Below are 18,754 nucleotides of genomic sequence, written 5' to 3'. Positions count from 1 at the left end.
TGGCTTGCTGACCTGCGGCGCTTTTGTGTTAATTGCGGTTGCATTTAATTACAGTTCGTTGCAACGTGGCCCCCACTCCCTCTCCCTTTCGCACACACACACACTCCCACTGTCTCACCTTTTCGTACCCCTCTGATTCCACATGCACATTCCCTTCTTGCACTTGCAGGACCTCTGCTAAGCTTTTAATTAAAATTAAAAATATTTGGTCTGCTTTGGCTGCTTGACTCTTGACTCTGGCCATGTTTGATATGTTGGCCATAAACCAACTTGCTACATTTCTGTGTGTTTGTGTGTGATTGCTTAAGATTATGTGTTTGTGTGTGTGTGTGTGCAACAATATTTACCCAAGAAAAACACAATCCGAACCCTTACCCAAGGGCCCCCGGTTACACGGTTGCACGGCTACCACAGCCACAGCTCAATCAAATTTGTGTGTCCACCTTTATTTGTACACCGCAATGATCTCCAAAATGCTCACATAGGTGCCCACAACCCCACCAAAGACCCCAAAGCAGAGCAAAAGTATATTAATGATTAGCTTTATGCGTAGCGGGCCATAGCCATGCTCGTACTGGACGCAGATCTGCAGCAATGCCGGGAAGATGAGGCCCAGGATGGAGAGACAAAAGGAGCCCACCAGCGACAGGAAGACCGAAAGATCTGGGATGGCAACGGCACAGGCAACTGCAGGAGGGAGAACAGATTTATAGATACCTCTAAAGGCAGCACCAGTCGGAAGAACTTACATGTCAGCAGCACAATGATAGCCCTGAAGATCAGTTCGTACAGTGAGTGCCTTTTGGTGTTTTTGATTCTTGTGCTCACGTACTTGCCCCACAGTATGTGGGCAGTGACATAGCCCTGCAGGGCATACGATATCCAAGTGGTAATAGCAAAGAAGATCTTCACCACCTGAGCGGGTCTGAGAATGCACACAGAAATACCGATAAAGCATGGATGACAAAGATATATAACAAAGAAGAAAACTCACATATCCCACTGGGGAATATTAAGGGTTATGCTACCGAGGGCATCATCGCCATATTTCCAATAGCCAAAGAATCCCAAGAGTACATACAGACCTAGGACAATGGACATGCCCCAATTCATGATGCCACAAGGCTTCACAAAGTCCCCAGGCGTGGCCATGTTCTCCTCAATTGCGAGGATCTATTGGAAGAAGAAAACTATTGATAGAATATGAATATATATATAGTATTGTAGATGTAGAACCGACCACTCCCACAGCCTCCAGAGCGAACAACACAGTGCCGAAGAAGGTGGGAAGTTCCGTGTAGGACACAAAGGCGTCACGTTCACTCAACGGTGGCAAATCCTCAAAGATGTAATACAAAATGATACCGAAACCTAATCCGATATAGAAAGGGATATATAGGAAGGGTAAATGGATGAGCAATTCCTTTGGAGACTCACCCACAAGCAGGAGCAAATTGGCGGCACTGGAAAAGGGAGCCAACACCTGCAGATTCTTGATGCTGTAGATCAACAGGAGGGGCACAATCAACAGGCACATATGAAGACGGACATCCCACACCACGAGATACTCATCCACCAGCTGCTTAATGCTCTCGGCGATGAAGACCACATAGACACAACAGATGCCAAAGTGATAGAAGGCCAGAAAACCATCCACAAAGGGTCTGAAACAAATCAAATTAGAGGAAGGATTTCCCGAGCGAAGGAACACACATACATGGCAATGGGAGCCAGACAACGAAGCCATGGTGGACCCTGTTTAAGGCCCAAATTCATGGCCTCCGAGAAGCTGACATACGGCACCTTCTGACGCTTGCATAGGATATACATGCAGTTGATCTGCAGGGGAATATATACAGATATTAGAAAAGTCTTACCTCCACGAAGGGCTTACCCACCAAAATATGCAGACAATAGAGTGCCAGAAGCCCAATGATCAAAGTGAGGATCGTTCCATTCACATAACCCGCATGGGAAAAGGCACTGGGCATGGCCAGGACCCCAGTGCCCACAGAGGCCTTCAGGAAATGGGCAAAAGTCTGCCAGTTCCTAAGGAAAGATAATGTTTTGGCTAACCTCTGGAATATGCCATGGAAAAACACTCTACTTACGTTGTCGGATTCTTCACATTCCGATTCAGATGCGGATCGTAATCATCGCTGCTGACATTCGAGGGTTTTGTTGGCCCAGTTGATTCCCCATTTGTTGTCGTGGGGTATATGATGGCCACAGTTTTTATAGTATCAGTCCTATCAAAAGAGCAATCAGAACTTGTTTGTGAAGCGATTTGATTGATTGATAAGTGTTTTGCAATCCCCACAATAACAATCGTCGATCAATAAACCGTCATGAGAGGGTTCTCTAGATAAAAAACTCCCCAAACCATTAAGATATATAAACGAATTATATGGGATTTTCATCGAGAGCAGTGTCTTGTCATTTCAGTTAGCTAAGAGTTTATAATGATGATGACTCACTGCATCCTGATAGATAGGGGCCCGAAGGTAGCGGACTAGTATTTGATAAAGCTACTATTTGAGCTCAGTCGTATAAATCTTTTATCACACGGCGATAAAACCTCTGAAAAGACAACAGGTACATATATGGTACAGTGCGATTGCGATTTCCTGCTTGGGAAAAGAGGGAGAGATCTTCTTCAAACGAGAACCGAGTGCTGGGCCGACCGGGCGGATACTAAATTTTGGATCCCCGTCGAAGCCGCTCAAGACCTCTCGTTCACGAAAAACATGTTGATAATCTTAAAAAGATAATTACGGCTATACGATAATAAGCAAGATCAGAAACGTTTAAGAACGGGTATATAGGGGAAGAGAACGTAGCCAAAACGATATGGAATATATGGCAAAATACTATGTGCACTTTGTGTTAAAAGAATATTTGGGAGAACCAAAAAGCAAACAAAAGTAAACCAGAATGAAAGCCTCAACCAGTTTTTGGCTCGTTTTTGAACCCCCGCCAGAAGTTCAACAATAATTAATTAACAAATACGTTTCGGCTTATTTTTATTTTGATTTTTATTTGAAGAGAGAGATCTTTGAAAAAAGCTTCTGCAGGGACAACCACCATTAAGCTTTTCTCGTAGTCGGGCCTCACGCCAATATCGTTGCTGTTTTCGCTGTTGCCAAATCAGCTATTTTCACAACCGCAAAAGGAACTACAAAAAACAAAATTTTAGGTTTACGAAAAAACAACTATTTATAAAAGAGGCTCCATCTAAATTACCCTGCTCTTCATTATATTTTAATGCATCAATAAGTCATATATTATGTTGCCTTTTTTAATGAAAATTTCGTTTTGTTGCATAAAAAAGTGTTGCCTCTTATTAAATATTTTTTTAAATTCTTATTATTTATTCTAAAAAGCTGGCAGCACCGCACTCCAAAAGCTTCGACAACAGCTTTTGATGGTTTTTGTACTTTATAAATATTGTCCCCACAAAAAGCTGGCGTGCCGGGTGACCGTTTACGGTATTTTTAATTCGGTAATTTATTAGGTCAAAATTAAATCATTGGTATGTTTACGGTACATAGCTATTTTTTGTCAATATCATCAATCATCGGAATATCAAAATTGAGGAATATGTATAATAAAACTTCATTTCGTCAGTATATTTACGGTATAATTTTAAAATTGGTCGGTATATGTTGGTATATTTCTGAGGGTCGGACGGTATATTTAAACGATAAGTCGGCTGTCACCAGTGTTGCCATTTTAACTTTTTTTTATTTAAAAGTTAATTTAGCTTATTTTGGCTTAAAATAATTAGTACAAAAAATTTATGTTATTTGATTTTTTGTAATATTTGTTAATTTTTAGCGAGAAAACTGATAAAAATCATATTTCTTGTTCATATTTTGGTATATCATCCAATTTTGTGTAGAAATGTATAGTCATTTTTCGTTGATAAATTGTAGTCACACTACAGTATTGTTTGCACATTTACATAAGAGAAAATGCCTGTGTCTTATAATCAAAATTTTCACAATTTCTGATTAAATTTTGAAGAATTTAAGGAGTGTACGCAATGTGCTAACTGACCCCACAAAATCGTACAGCTTTTACAGCTTTTATAATGCAAAAATGGGGATCCAGTTGTGCGAATTAGGGCAGCATGCTGTCGCTAAAAAGCGTCCAATGAAAGCATGGCACAAACTAACAAAATACCTTTTATTAAAAAGTCCTCAAGAAACAGAGGAGCAGGAGGCTGCGGTTTGTTCGTACTTTGCTGAGCACTCGGCCATAGCATAATGAAGTGGAAAAAATCATGTCATTACTTAAATAATAAATAAAAATAAAAAAAGTATATCAACAAAATTAAAGTATCCATGATTTTAATGTGTTTTTATGTTTTAAGCTTTTTTTTTTTATTTTTTAGCTTATTCTAGCTTTTGTTTTTCTTCAATCTAGCTTATGGTGACTCTCAAAATCTGGCAGCACTGGCTGTCACTGGTGTATAGCTTGCGTGCGTGTGTGGTGTAAAAATTGCGGTCCCAACGAAAATTGAAAATAAGCCAACAATTTACAACGAAAACGACAAGTGAATGCCTTAAATTTTTTGCTAGTGTTTTATGCTAATTAATTGCTACTCTGCGAAAGCCCTAACCAGATCAGAAGGTCGCCAGATACCCTCACGTACACCCGTAACCAAAACAAATGTGAAAATAACAGCAACAACAGCAACGAGACGCCATTAACCGGTTTCAAAATTTTCCACAACAAATTAAGTTTTCCCCTGGTTTGCCTTTGCATAAATTTCCAGTGAAGTGCACATCCACAGGCACATCTATACAATATTTACGTATATGTGTTGTCTTGCGGTAATACCATAAGGGCCTAAAAGCTAAAGACAAACAAAAATAAAGCCACTTGCAAACATAACTGTGAAAAAGAGCTTTGGTGTGAGGCCACCGTACACACACACAGCCATGGGATATTCCATTAAGGTGAGTGAAAAAGAGCAGGATGGGACTATCTCTATGAGAGTGAGTGCGCGAGGAGGCTGTCTGGCATACATATGTATGTATGTATATCTCGGATGGGACGTGGATGATCTTCATCTTCTTCATCTCTCAGAGTCAGAGTCAGTCGTGCAAACGTGTTTACCTACTTTTTAGTTTTAAAGAAAGGAAGGGGTATAGAGTAAAAGCTATTCCGTTTGTAATTACGCCTAAAATGAATCTAAAACTGAGCCCAAAACCCCATTAAAAGCCCCAGACAAAACCGAAAATAAAAAGCAATCTCAGTTAATTACACTCCTATGCTCGTATTCCCGTACTAAACCAACTGTGACTCCCAGCAAAAATAACTATTATAATACTAGACAAAGCTATAATATATGTATAGTGTACCGCCGTAGATTATCAAATGTAGATTGATTGAGTGCCACCGACACCGACACCGACTGGCCTTGTTTGTTTTTTCATTTCCATTTCCATTTGGCTTATCTGTCATTACAGTCTTTTTTTGTCTATCAGCCAAAAGGCTTTACATTCATGTCGATGGAAAAGGTGTCCTTATATTGCACATACATATGTACATATGTACATATCTCAAGTGTGAGTACCCCTTAACAGGTGCTCCAATCAATAGAACTACCGTTTGCTCTGTAGGGGACAGCCTGGGCCTCTCTTTCTCTATCTCTCTGAAGTGGGTGTCTATCGTGCCGCCCATATGCTACCCATCCATTGCTTTCTATCTCCACATTTGATTTCCACACACACGAATACTTTTTTTGCGTTGCACTTGAGAAAACCTTAATTATTTTTTTGTTTTAGTTTTTTTTTTTGATTAGATCATTTTATTCCACCAAGATCGACAGAGGATGATTGGATTAAGGCTATAAAGTTGGAAATTTGCATGTAGATTGAGGGTAATTAGTCTCTATTAACAAATATTTTGTGGGTACTAAGGTGGAATTTTAGTTACTCTTTAAATGAGTATTTTCCATTAAAGCTCTTTGAAAGGGATTCCTATATTTCAGTCCAATATGGAAAATTCCCACCTATTTTTGCAGCTACAATAAATCTGTGTTCCCAAAAGCAAGACGACCCTTCTATGTATCTTGATAACCAGTTTCTATCCCCGAAAACTTTCACTCAACCAAAGATCAACGTACTATGTATGCCCGAAATAGCTAGCTATACTTGAAATATTTCTAAGGAACTGTTTGCTATCCCGGTAATCCATTCATTGTTATTCCTATAGATCAGTTCGCTCGCTTACAAGACTCTTTATTCATTCCAGACGTTTAATCTTAAATCTGATTAAATTCCAGTTTCATTTTCCTATCAAACACATCGGATTCCATGCCAAAGCCTCCACTCCCCATGCCCGTACGTGTATATAGTGTATGTTATTCTTTAGATCAATTTGTATTATTTTTATTACGATCAAATCGCATTTGGCACGCAAACCAGTTAGCTCCCTCCAGCGCCTCCTCCTCGTCCTCATTGCTTATGCAACCCATAATTTATTAGTTCCACAAAAGGCGGCAGAGAGACAGACAGAGAGAACATTGTAATTGCATGGGCAATTTACAATTTTCTGCTGTCCCCGTAGTGGGGTCTTAATTGCACGTTAATAGGCGTATCTTCTGGTGCTGCCTGGCCTGTCGGGGCAGAGATAAGTAAGTACTGAACTGGTGGGTCTTGGCAGCCGCCGTCGTCTGTAATGATAACCGCCGAACACAGACTGTCGAACACACAGACTGCCAGAGGCCACTGATAAGACGCATACGATTATAAGGGTGTTCTGGCTGTATTCCGATTTCGGTTTTTATGCGTTCTGTTTAGTACAGAAGTAAGCATGCTGGTGGTAAGAGCAACCGATCAACAGAGTCACACTCCAGAGATCGAGACGTGGACCCGCACACACCTTTGTAGTATATTCACAAATCGAGTCGTGGGTACAGGCGAACCTTGTCGAAGCTCTCTCTCTCTCTCTCTCTCTCTCTGTATCTCTGTCTTATCAAAATAGATTTACGGAATCTATTTTGGGGTTTATTTTTATCAATATTTTTGTTAGTGTGTGCCAGATAACATTTAATAAACAACGAAAACATTGAAATACGGCATGCAATGATGAAATCGAACTCTTGCATTGTCGCTCTTCCACAACGAAATTGGCATACCCTACTCTTAAAAGTTTGTTTTGATCTGTTGTGGTGGGCAACAAGTTCTTATCGTAGCATTCGGAAATACATAGTTACCCAAAAGGCAATCAACTTTCATGCTAGAGGAGTTCCATAAATCTGAATTGCTAATTTTTGATTGCTCTAACAAATAAATTCGCCTCGAGACGGGGATCACGCCACAAGAATGTGTTTGGTTTTTTGGCTCTCTTAATTTCCTCTCTTATCGAGCTCTCTTATCTTTTGCAGAATAGCGAAACCGGAGAGTTGGAGTACTTCTACACGGACTCGTCCCGTGTTACACAGCCCGCCTACGATGGAGAGACCGGAGAGCCCGTCCACGGCCAAATGAAGGTGCGCTATCGCAAGCATCACAATTTCCATGTTCCGAAGCACTGCCTCCGTGGCACCCTGTGCGACGAGATGGACAACCTAATGACGAACAAATATCAGGGGGATCTGGACATAACCGTGCAGCATGGTGCTCGCAAGGAGCCGAAGAAAACGACCCCAGGCTATGAGCGCGAGGACTACTGTCACATGGATGGTGTGAGCAGTGTATGTAGAAAAGATTCCTCTTTGTTGTTCCTTCTAATGGCTAATGGCACTTCCTTTCGCAGAATATCATCTTGGGTTACGAACGCCAGCATTATCTGCTTTTCCTGGTCCCGACACTTTTCTGCTACAACTTCTTCATTGGCGCCCTGATGGCATTGATTGAGATTTTCCTGCACATGATGTCGCACCACAAGAACGGCCTGACCATGCAGAAGACCCTGTACTTTCGCAGCCCCTTGCATGTGCTCTCCTCGCAGTTCTGCGCCATCTGTCGCACCGAGTCCGACAGCAAGTACAATCGCATCTTCGATATTCTGAACAAACAAATGCGCACCGCTCATCGCTCGGCCACACTCAAGAACATGGCCAAGGCCATGGGATAGTTCTCGAAGAGACGCACTATTACACGGCATCGGAAAACTATATTTAATAACAGAAACGTTTATGTCACACGATCAACACAAAATAAATGCACTAAAATATCACTCAAGTACCTCAACCACATGCCTCTAAAGCATTTCTTAAACCGGAATCTGTCCCATCGTCTTGACATTGGGCGAGACGGTAAACTTGGCCCCAGTGCTGGCGGTGATATCATCGACGGTATAGCCCTCGGCCACCTCGATCAGGGTGAGACCTACGCCCTTTTCCACCTGGAAAACGGCCTTCTCTGAAATGATCAGATCAATGACACCCTTGCCGGTCAAAGGCAGTGAGCAGGTGTCCAAGATCTTGGGCGAACCATCGCGGGCATTGTGCTCCATCGTAATGATCACCTTGGTGCCGGGAGCAGCTACCAAGTCCATGGCGCCACCCATTCCCTTGACCAGTTTGCCCTGAAGAAATACATTTTTGAGTAACAATGACCTGCGGGAACAATCATTTGCTTACAGGAATCATCCAGTTGGCCAGATCACCCGTGGCGGAGACCTCCATTGCACCCAGAATGGTTATATCCACATGACCGCCACGTATCATGGCAAAGCTGTCATCGGAACCGAAGTAAGAAGCGCCGGGAACCACAGTAACACTCTCCTTTCCGGCATTAATCAGATCGGGATCCACTTTGTCCTTGGTGGGGAATGGACCCAGGCCCAGAATGCCATTCTCTGACTGCAGCAGCACATTCATGCCCTTGGGTATGTAGTTGGAGGAGAGGACGGGCATGCCAATCCCCAGATTCGCGTACATGCCATCACGGAACTCCAGGGCCACACGACGAGCGATGCGCTCGCGCAGTGCCTGTCCGGGACTGGCAGGAGCAGTGGGTTTGCTGGGATCCTGTGGCTCAGTGATTCTCAGGCGCTCCACGCGCTTGTTGTAGTCGGTGCCCTTGAAGATTCGTTTTACATAGATGCCGGGTATATGGATCTCATCGGGCGAGAGAGCTCCCACGGGCACCAGCTCTTCTACCTCGGCCACAGTTATCTTTGCGGCACGGCACATCGGTGCATTGAAGTTCCTGGCGGCCTTATTGAACACCAGATTGCCCAGGGGATCCGCCTTCTGGGCCTTGACAAAGGCAAAGTCAGCAAAGATTGACTCCTCCATGACGTAGTTGCGTCCGTTGAATTCCTTCACGGGTTTCGCTTCACTAGCAATCTCCACCTTGCCATCTTTCGAATACTTGACGGGTGCACCGCCCTCCTGCACCAAAGTGGCATAGCCAGTGGGCGTGTAGAAGGCGGGAATGCCAGCACCACCCGCACGGATCTTCTCCGCTAGCGTGCCCTGTGGCGTCAGCTCCATGGCCAGTTCACCGGCCAGATATTGACGCACGAGCTCCGTGTTCTCGCCCACATACGAGCCGATCAGTTTACTCAGCTGCTTCTGCTTGATCAGGACACCCAGACCGCAGTCATCAACACCTGAAAGGGAGAGGGGATAGGTATAAGACAGATCTACTATAGGTTGAAGTATCTACCTACCTCCATTGTTGGACACTGCGGTGATGTTCTTGACGCCCTTCTGCTTCAGAGCAGCAATCATCTTCTCTGGAATGCCGCAGATGCCAAAGCCACCGAACAGAATCTTAGCTCCATCCTGGACATCCGCCACTGCATCGATGGCCGACTCGTAGATCTTGCCATTGGGCTTCTTTCCCGATGTGGAGTAGCACGCAATAAGCTAAAACGTACAGTTCGTAGGCGGATTTTAGCAGGGGATCTGGATCTGGGGTCCATTAGCATAGTGGTTGGTTTGCTTATGATTAGATGTCGTGTGGTTCGTGCGTGTGTGTGTGTGTGTGTGCCTTGTTTTTGCAAAATGTTACGCAAGTTTGCCTATTTATAGTGTTAAATAAATGATTCCAGGGGGGTCGTCGGGGGCCGCGTGCCATCAAGTGGGCTGATCGCGTGGGTCTATCAAAATAATGCTTATCAGGGGCAGGCCCTTTAAATCAAAATACAGTGAAAATTGCTATTGCGAACAGTCTTTATAGCAGTACGGAAACCCATAGCTGGACAAGTTTCATAATTATTCAATAAAAAGGTAATTTTTGTAGACTGATGATTCGAGATAGATGATTCGAGAACTGCAAGAACACACTATCTGTCCATAGGATACTTTACTGTACCTGCATATGTCTGGGTTCCACATAATTGTTTTTGAGATTTAAAATTGTGCACCTGTTGCTTTTGTTTCTTTTTGAGCTGGAAACTGGTTTTCACCTGTTCATCACATGATTGTTGGCATAATTGCTCTTTATAGAGGCGGCATAAAGATAAATGCCTCTTTTTAAATCTAGATTATCTGTTTTCCAGTAGTAACATAACAATTCCTTGAACCAGAGAGGGTGGGGTGTGGGTGGCTGTGGCTGTGGCTGCTTACCTTGAAAGTGCCAGCATATTTGGCGCTCAGATTTCGGTTAACAACTAGTCTACAAAGCATTTTGTACTTAATTTATGTTAAAATATAAAACAAACAGATTAAAATATAATATAAAAAAAACAGCGCGGAAAGAACGAACGAAAACACTTCGGACTTATCGATAAAATATATCGGATTTCTACATACATTTCTACACATTTGCTACACAATGGAAGGAAAAAGAGGGTGGGACAACAGGCAGAACAGCCGATAACATGCAACGCATGCAAGGTAAAATCCACCCCGTTCGCTCAATATACCTTGAATTCAAAAGCCGATTTTGTCTTCAATGTATATTGTCTTCACATGCGAGGTGAGGTTGGTACGAACATTGCAATTTGCCTGTTGTACATAAACCTTTCTTTAGCCCATTCATGAACTAAGTAAACCGATGAAAAAACGAACTTACCCCTCTTAGCCCCCTCAATTTAAACAGGTAAACAACTTGAGTAGATCCATCATATCCTTCTTCTTTATTTACAAAAAAACGCCCAAAGAAAAAAAAGACAGGTGAAAGATACAACGCGCTAATCTTATATTTAACCCCCTCTTTTTAAACAGGTGAACAGCTTAAGTAACCCTGTGGAAATAATTATGTTTTTAAGTTCTTCTTATGGATCCATCCTCTTTACTACAAAAAACTACGATAGAAAAAAAAAGCGGGTAAAATATACATGTATTTTAACACAGGATCGGAAATCATATTTCCGATTTTTATATTTGACCCTCAGCCTAGAACATATGATTTTATCCGATTGATGAATTTCTATAACATTGGGTAATTTCAGTGGCTCCATTTTATTTCATTTTCCTCTATGTAGGGTATGTGTATTGTATATTCTATCGGCACCAAGGTAATTTCAAGTATTCTGTTAAAGAGTAAAAGCGTTAAAAGCGATACCATCGATGCCAGCTGTTAGTTAACAGTGGAAAACCTTGACAACACGATAAAGCAAAGAACAGGAAAGGGCAAAAGGGGACTTCCCATACATATGTACATATACCCTAATTTTTCTAAAGTATTTTCAAGTTACTTAAATACTGTCGTGGACTTCTTCTCCTATTTTTTTTTAACTATTTCGAACACCAAGAATGTCCTTTATGAAAATTTGTTACAAACATCTCATCAATTTTATAATATTTCCTTTCTCAAGGGTATTTCTTTGTTAACATTAACATGCTCTCCTAATTGTTAACTAACAGCTGGCATCGATGGTATTCCTACCTTATTATCTATTATTTGTATTATTATTTGTAATGAAATCAAGAAAAAACACGATATATGTATTAAAGATTAACAGTAGATATTTAAATTACAAAATTGCTTGGCCACCTCCATTCGTGGTACAATTCGGTGTATAATTCCACCGTAACTCATTCCATATATAATTCAGTTTGTTCACTTGTATACCCTCATTATTTGAAAGAGTACTTTTACTGACTGTTAGCTGTTAGTTAACAGTGAGAACAGAGAACATTAATTTTAAAAAGGGACTTTCCGTCCATCTTTCATTCGGTTTCCAGCCTTTTCTGCGAGCAGTCGATTTGACTTGTGACTTGCTTCTTGCTTCTGTTCTCCGGCGTTAAAATTATAATTAATCATGAATTTTCACCAAGCACTGCACCGTATTTTGCAAAAATTGGTTGATGACGAGGGTCAGCGCTCCAAGTACACAGAGGATGCTGTAGAAATCCAAAACCATGTGATTGAGAAGCTAAAGTTGACAGACGATAATTTCCGTAAGGCATTTGATGGCCTAAGTCTTGGAGGTAGGTTATGGGGCTAGCGGAAACCTTTCTGAGTTTGGTAAGCCAAATGAGTATTCTTTGCTTTCTTTTAGGGAGCTACTTGGATAGGGTGAAGTTGAACACTCCTGATGAATTTGATTTGCATATGAAGCTGAAATTTCCATTCCTAATCATCCCGACGAATAACGAGAAGGGATTCGTATTCTTGCGTACACATGTCTACAATCATCCTATCGTAGACGGCCATTACATAAATCGAAAGAATCTTCAAGTTTGGTTAAGAAAAGCTTTCGATGAGGTGTTCAAATCAAATGTAAAAGTTCGTTGCAAGTCTGGAGAGGTATATGACGTAATGTACACGTCCAAGGGCTACGGATGTGCCCACACCATTGAAGCTGAGGGGAAGAAGCGGACCATATCGTTCGATTTTGTGCCAGCATTCGAGTTCGCTGGGACTGAGTGGCCGCTTTCCACTTACAGCAAACACCAAAATTTACGTAGTTTCCCATGGTTCGCTGTACCGCAACGGAAACCTGGATCAAGTGACGAGAAAATCTTTATAGTATGTGCCCCGCATTGGGAACGCGAGATAACGCAGAATTTGTTGAACTTCAAAAATGTGCTCCGCCTGATGAAGGGATTGCGCGACGCTCACAAGACCGATTTTCCCCATCTATCAAGCTATATGCTGAAAACTGTCTTGCTGCATCAACTGGGAAATGTTAGCTGGACAATGGATTTGCCAAACCTCTTTATTAAGATGTGGAACTGTTTGGTAGTTTGTCTAAAAAATGGAAAACTGGAATTCTATTGGGCGGCAGGACATAACATTTTTGATCGTATGCAGCCTAACCAGCTCAAAAAATGTCGCGAATCAGCTGAGTACCTATTGGTGAAACTTCAGAAAATTAGATCAAGTGACTCCGGTCAAATGCTCGCTGAACTTTTCCAGGTGTAACAAGCTGATTCTTACTTATGTATTTTCTTCAATGGTAAATCTAGAATTAATCATGAGTTTTGCCCTAGAACGGCAGAAAATTTTCTATAAATAGTATGTTTTCATTTCCTATTTTTTATTGTAACGCTTTGAACAGACAAGCAAAAAATTTCGTATTTTTCAAATAAATTCATATATTCACAGGAAATGCTTGTGTTCTGTTTTTTCCAAGGAAAGTTGAGAGTACGGGCTTCTAATGGTGCTTTTAGCATTTGAAAATCAGTTAATGGATACCCAGAATTGGCTGAGCAGAATTTGTAAGCTCAGCAAAAATGAAAATTATTGCTTGCGAGCATTTGCAAACTTAAAAAACGAGTACAGGCTTTCAGATCTTTTTCTATTCGTGAAATAGAGAGAGGGGGAGATATGTAGAGCGTGAGCCTCCCGAAGCATATTTATATGGGGTGAGGCGTTACTCAGCATGGATTAAGCAGAATTTTGTTATCTCAGCATACGGCAAACACTTTCTCTATCAGAACTTGCACATTGAAAAGAGATCTTCCTTTTTCTATTCGTGAAATAGAGAGAGAGAGAGATAGTTATATAGATAGTTAGTTTTGCGCCCCCAAAGTATATTAATACGAGGTGAGGCGTTCCCATTCTTCAAGTTCATGAACGCATTCAGCTCTGTGCCTCAAAACTGTCTCACCCCACATTAATATACTTTGGGGAGTCCGCAAAATACATCTTTCCCTTTGGCGTTCAACTTACAGATCTTTTGGCGCCTCTCATTCAGTTTTTGGCCTCTCATTTGCTTGGATACGCGTCGCTCTGGGATCCATTAGACTCTCAGATTCTGCCGGACATTTGTTTATTTGATATTCACAGAATCAAAGATAAACATACACAGCAGAAACCACAGCCACAGCCACATCATGCATAGCGTCCGTCGGTGGAATATCAAGCGTTTCTCGCTGCTCCTCACCACCGCCCTATTGCTGTACGTCTTTGTGCTCTCCAGCGGCTATCAGAAATACCAGATCGAGGGCATTATCGGCAAGACGAGACCGGAAAGGGTCTGGGAGTATGTGGCCGACTTTAACAAAATGCGTCTGCTCAATCCTACAATGTGAGTATGCGTCAGCACCGACCCGTCCATCTATCATTCTATCTTCATTTCCTGCAGCATCAACTTCAAGATCCTCTCCGATCATGGCCACGCCCATGATTGGCGCTACACGGTGGAGTACACGGAGCGACTCTCCCACTGGCCCTACTGGCTGAACACGGCCACGGCCAAGTATGTGGTGACCAAAACGAAGCCAGGGATCACACCCGTGGCCTATGGCATTCAGTCGACTCACGAGACCTGCTTCTTCAGTGGCTTCTACTGCTGTGAGTGGATCCTTATCTTTGCTTGAGGCATTGTTTATTCTTCCCCTTCTCTCCTCGGCAGTGCACTCTTTGAGTGAGTTTAGCTTCAGTGCCTCCAATGAAGACACCTTGGCCCTGGAGCGGATCCAGTACCAGTGTCCACCGCTCCTGGGCAGCGTGTGTCGGCGGGAGCTGGAGTATCAGCGCCAGGCGGTCATGCACAATCTCACACACATATTCAGCAAACAGCGGATCTGAGGGCCCCATTCAGAAAACGGATGTGCTTGGAAGAAATGAAAATTTATATTCCACTAAATTGGCTAGTTAATCGGCTCGCTTAATGTTTTACAGTTAACATTATACCATTTTGATATTTCTAGATAGAATTACATGCGAGAGAGTCTTAATTTCTGTGCGGGGGGATTCCCTGAATTCTGTTAACTTATGAATGCATTTTGATTGAATCGCCTCCTTCCTGCCTGACTCCACCTGTATAGACAGTGTCACTTGTACAGATCCAAACGCTTCCTCTTGGTTGGTCCTGCACTGCGTGCTGAGCGTGCCCGACAAGCTGCCTCGCTCGTCGACGGCGCCATGGGGGTGCTGGGTGCACTCAGGGACTCGGATATGGAGCTGTTCTGGGAGGAGACTCCAAAGGCGGCCCCAAACCAACGCGTCAACTTCGTAGACTGGGTGGACTTGCTGGCGGCTTTGGGAGATTTGCGCAACGTTTGCGTGGCAGATGTGCGATTGTTGCTGGTGCTCGACTTCTCTGGCCCCGAGCTAATCAGATAGTTGGTGATCTTGTTCGATTGCGTAGCGCGTTCCTGCTGGACAGGTGACACATCACCCGATGAGTTGATGCGCAGGCGGCTGCCAAACTCCCCGTTGTTGGTAATCTCAAAGAAGTCATCCTCTACAAAAGAACGCCGCCGTTGGGCTATCATTTTCGGCGTGTTCTGCTGCTGCTCCAGCTGCAAGGACTGTGTTCCATTCGGAAGGCTGGGTAGGACCCTGGGGCTGGATGTCACCGGCGGACGCGGCTCGAACATCTGCTCTAGGATGTCGAGGCAGGAGCGTTCGCGCTTCTTCTTGGCAGGTCCAACGATTGCCTTCGCATGCTGCTGCTGGAACTGCTTTACTTCAGACCCAAAGATCTTGAAGCCTTCGAACTCGAAGGGAGACGAGGGCTTCGGTGGCGGCTGCGCCAACGTCAGTTGAGAAATTTCCGAGCAGTTGCTAAAGATATCCGGGGATTTAATCGGGTTTCGCTGCTGCGAGAGCAGCAATCCGAAGTGTGAGGAGCCACTTGTCGGTGTCTCCTGCTTCCGCTTCCGCTTCAGTGCCTTCGTGCGGCGGCTCTGCGTCGTGGATGAGCACGGCAGCGAGCTCTCATCGTGGGAGCTGCTAATGACCACAGTCTCCCGCTGCTGTGGGCTGGTCAGGGGAACGGACAGCACTTCCGAGTCGCTGAACAGTGTGAAGGTCGATGGTAGCATCAGGGGCGCCGGCTGGGGCGTGAAGGGTATGCGAAAGGCGGGCAGACCCAGAACATCCACGTTGTCCGGCAACTTTTGCCCGCACTGCATGTATTCAGAGGACAGAGAGCTGCTGCTCACCACTTGGGGTGTGGGATCCATGGGTTTAATCTTCGAGTTCTTTACGGTAGGCGTTTCCTTTGATTTGGGAGCGGGTGGTTCTCTCTCCTGCGGTCCTTTGTTGGGTTGACGTCCTCGTTTTCGCTTGGGTGTTTCTTCTGCAGCCTTGGGTGTTGTCCTGGTGTTGGATTTCTCTTCGATTGCTTTTTTGGCTGGTCGACCACGACCTGGTCGCCTCTTGGGCGTTTCCTGCGGCACATCGATCTCTTGCTTCCCCCTCGATGTGGTTGTCTTTGGAGTTTGACTAGACTCCGCCTTAGGTCTCCTGGGCGTGGTCTTTCTGCAGTCTTCCAATCTGATTCTGTGCATCAAGTATTTGCTGTTCAGTTTCGCGTCTGCGGAGCGCGTCAGACGCTGCATTCCGCGTGTCGCTGGACGTCTTATTGGTGATGATGGGCTCAAGACCTGACGGCGCTTGGCCGTTGGCTCTGTCTTGGGAGCCACCAGCGGCGGTTCTGCTCCGTTATTAGGTGGCGTGCTCTCACGCTGTTGCGCCGCCAAAGACATTCTCCTCAGCCGAACATTGACTTTTCTTGTCTTTTCGGTAGGCGATACAGCAGCAGCAGCAGGAGTTGAACGCGTTTTCTGCCTCGAACTATCTTCGTCCTCTGGCTCCGATTCGGTAAGTTCTGGCTGCTTGGCAGGAGGCTGGCGTTTGACGTATTTCCTCTTCGGTTTAATTGAAGGCGACTCCTTTGATTGCTTGCGCGTAGGCGGCGTGCTTGGGGACGTAATGATCTCGCAATCGTCGCTGGAGACAATCATAACTGCATTGTTCTCGAGAACGGGAGCATCTGATGGGAGCACCATCACTAGCTCATCTTCCGAGTCGGATGATTCAAAAAGCAAGGGCGGCATGATCACGGCTTCATTGCTATGCTCCGACAGTGGCTCAGCCCTCCCTGGATCTTCTATGGGATCTTCTGGATTGATCTCCACAGATGATGCCACTGTGGAGCAGACTTCCGAGGAGCCACTGAGCGTGCTCTGACTGTTCTTAGAGGCCAGCCACAGATTCAGATTCGCCTTGTATTGCTCAAGCGGCACGAGGGGCAGGCTCTGATCGAACTGGTGACGAAAGCGACGCAGACGAAAGTCCCTGTGACGACACATCTTATTACAAATTTAGGTTTTTAGGTGGGTTTAAATGGGCCGCTTACTTTATGTATTCACTTAGAAAACCCCGCTGTTTGTAGTACTCCTCGAGATCTATGCGCTTGCTGAACACTTCTTTGGGGTCTGGCAGGTGGAACTTGCGATCGAAACTCTGAAAGTTTCTGTGCTGATGCTCTAGGCGTCCGCCCAGCCGCAACACATTGTATAGGAGCTTCACGTCAGACTGAGGAGGGAACAGAAAATGTCGACTAGATTGTGGTTCGATTCGAAACGACGTGGGTTTCGATTTCCTCACCGTTATGTCAACACTGGAGATAACAATGTTTACTTTGCCTTCGAAATGCTTCACCAGCATCGAGTTGCAGAAGTGGTTGTTCAATGTATGGCCGCGATTGTCCACAAAGACGTAGTCGAATTTAAGTTTGCTGAGATCCCCGATGCTGCGCAGATTGCTCCATTTGGCCAGATAAACGCTGTGCGGCGACTCGGTGGTGTCTGAAGCAGAGATTTCGGGAAGACTTAATACAGTGAAATTCTTTACAGAAGATTGACAAAAAAAAATACCTTGGACACTCTGAATGGTGTAGACGGAGAGATCTGTGAGTGTGTTTAGGTGAAACTGCCAGCCCGCGATTAGCTGTTCGTCGTTTTGCAGCACAATCAGCGTTTTCTTGGTGGGCTCCAGAGCACTGAGCAGGGCCGCCACGGAGGCCAACTTCCCCAGCCCACTCTCATCGTTGAGGATGCAAAACTCTCCCTTGGTGAGGCGTTCGTACAGGAATCTCACCGCATCGAGCTGGAAGCTCTTTAAATACTGCGTTACGTGGCTGGTTACGAGTGCCTTCTCCGAGAGCCGCAGTTCCGGTGTCTGCTCGGACACAAAGTGATACATGGCCACGGGGGCCGTTAGTGGTGAGCGTGATGGAGGGCCAGGTAGATGGCCACGAGTATGTAAAGCAGCTTCAGGTATGAGAAGATCACAAACATCGAGCAGGAGCCAATTATCATCTTCTTTGACGGTGGCGGGCCATCGAAATCGTTGTACTCAGGATTCAGTATATCCACCACGTTGTTGCCGGGGCTATAATTGTAGAGGATCTGCATGTGAAAGGATATGCCGAAAGGAATGAATCCGTATCCGTATTTCCAGGTTTGATGCTCGAGCTAAGAATAGACAGCCATGGCAAAGGTGAGGTTTTGGGGGAAATATAATTTCTTGATCTAGTTTTTATTTAGCCATTCACACCGCTCGGCTTAAGTTGAGTTGGCAGGTCAGTCAGCTGGTTACATGCAAAATATTCAGCACTTTTTATGACCGGTACTTAAATACTTTTCGGTATTTTT

The 18,754-nt window shown here is 44.3% G+C and overlaps 7 protein-coding genes across 9 annotated transcripts; 3 read left to right on the top strand and 4 right to left on the bottom strand.

Moving 5' to 3' along the window:
- Positions 1–421: 421 nt before the first annotated feature.
- On the bottom strand, positions 422–2,705 carry acs (arcus). The gene is made up of 9 exons (XM_001353988.4): positions 2,478–2,705; positions 2,112–2,249; positions 1,899–2,049; positions 1,718–1,839; positions 1,438–1,664; positions 1,241–1,371; positions 995–1,173; positions 750–925; positions 422–687 (listed from the first exon to the last, which is right to left on the bottom strand). The coding sequence occupies exons 1-9, from the start codon at positions 2,480–2,482 to the stop codon at positions 446–448; spliced, it is 1,371 nt and encodes a 456-aa protein (XP_001354024.4). The 5' UTR covers positions 2,483–2,705; the 3' UTR covers positions 422–445.
- Positions 2,706–4,432: 1,727 nt separating this feature from the next.
- On the top strand, positions 4,433–8,207 carry LOC4813701 (uncharacterized). Of its 3 annotated transcripts, none has more exons than XM_001353987.4 (3): positions 4,433–4,964; positions 7,400–7,708; positions 7,771–8,207. In XM_001353987.4, the coding sequence occupies exons 1-3, from the start codon at positions 4,947–4,949 to the stop codon at positions 8,089–8,091; spliced, it is 648 nt and encodes a 215-aa protein (XP_001354023.2). In that variant the 5' UTR covers positions 4,433–4,946; the 3' UTR covers positions 8,092–8,207. The 3 variants fall into 3 exon arrangements, with proteins under 3 accessions (XP_001354023.2, XP_015043411.1, XP_033237365.1); XM_015187925.2 differs by lacking the exon at positions 4,433–4,964 and adding an exon at positions 6,721–6,834; XM_033381474.1 differs by lacking the exon at positions 4,433–4,964 and adding an exon at positions 7,083–7,163.
- On the bottom strand, positions 8,111–10,700 carry SCOT (Succinyl-CoA:3-ketoacid CoA transferase). Its single transcript, XM_001353986.4, has 4 exons — positions 10,538–10,700; positions 9,637–9,835; positions 8,600–9,576; positions 8,111–8,544 (listed from the first exon to the last, which is right to left on the bottom strand). The coding sequence occupies exons 1-4, from the start codon at positions 10,595–10,597 to the stop codon at positions 8,230–8,232; spliced, it is 1,551 nt and encodes a 516-aa protein (XP_001354022.2). The 5' UTR covers positions 10,598–10,700; the 3' UTR covers positions 8,111–8,229.
- A 1,370-nt stretch (positions 10,701–12,070) lies between these two features.
- On the top strand, positions 12,071–13,470 carry LOC6900849 (uncharacterized). Its single transcript, XM_002135171.3, has 2 exons — positions 12,071–12,346; positions 12,418–13,470. The coding sequence occupies exons 1-2, from the start codon at positions 12,178–12,180 to the stop codon at positions 13,281–13,283; spliced, it is 1,035 nt and encodes a 344-aa protein (XP_002135207.2). The 5' UTR covers positions 12,071–12,177; the 3' UTR covers positions 13,284–13,470.
- A 518-nt stretch (positions 13,471–13,988) lies between these two features.
- LOC6900848 (uncharacterized) lies at positions 13,989–15,043 on the top strand. The gene is made up of 3 exons (XM_002135170.3): positions 13,989–14,391; positions 14,449–14,657; positions 14,719–15,043. The coding sequence occupies exons 1-3, from the start codon at positions 14,198–14,200 to the stop codon at positions 14,892–14,894; spliced, it is 579 nt and encodes a 192-aa protein (XP_002135206.1). The 5' UTR covers positions 13,989–14,197; the 3' UTR covers positions 14,895–15,043.
- Positions 14,921–18,336, bottom strand: SuUR (Suppressor of Under-Replication). The gene is made up of 4 exons (XM_001353984.4): positions 17,975–18,336; positions 17,706–17,905; positions 17,455–17,633; positions 14,921–17,393 (listed from the first exon to the last, which is right to left on the bottom strand). Exons 1-4 carry the CDS (start codon positions 18,300–18,302, stop codon positions 15,140–15,142), a joined length of 2,961 nt encoding a protein of 986 aa, XP_001354020.2. The 5' UTR covers positions 18,303–18,336; the 3' UTR covers positions 14,921–15,139.
- LOC117184389 (uncharacterized) lies at positions 18,190–18,706 on the bottom strand. The gene has a single exon (XM_033381475.1). The coding sequence runs from the start codon at positions 18,512–18,514 to the stop codon at positions 18,317–18,319; it is 198 nt and encodes a 65-aa protein (XP_033237366.1). The 5' UTR covers positions 18,515–18,706; the 3' UTR covers positions 18,190–18,316.
- Positions 18,707–18,754: the final 48 nt, after the last annotated feature.

Source organism: Drosophila pseudoobscura, chromosome X (assembly GCF_009870125.1).
Source record: "Drosophila pseudoobscura strain MV-25-SWS-2005 chromosome X, UCI_Dpse_MV25, whole genome shotgun sequence".
In the NCBI taxonomy this organism is placed as follows: domain Eukaryota; kingdom Metazoa; phylum Arthropoda; class Insecta; order Diptera; family Drosophilidae; genus Drosophila; species Drosophila pseudoobscura.
Note: the sequence above shows the minus strand (reverse complement) of the source record. Positions and strands in the feature narration are given on the sequence as shown.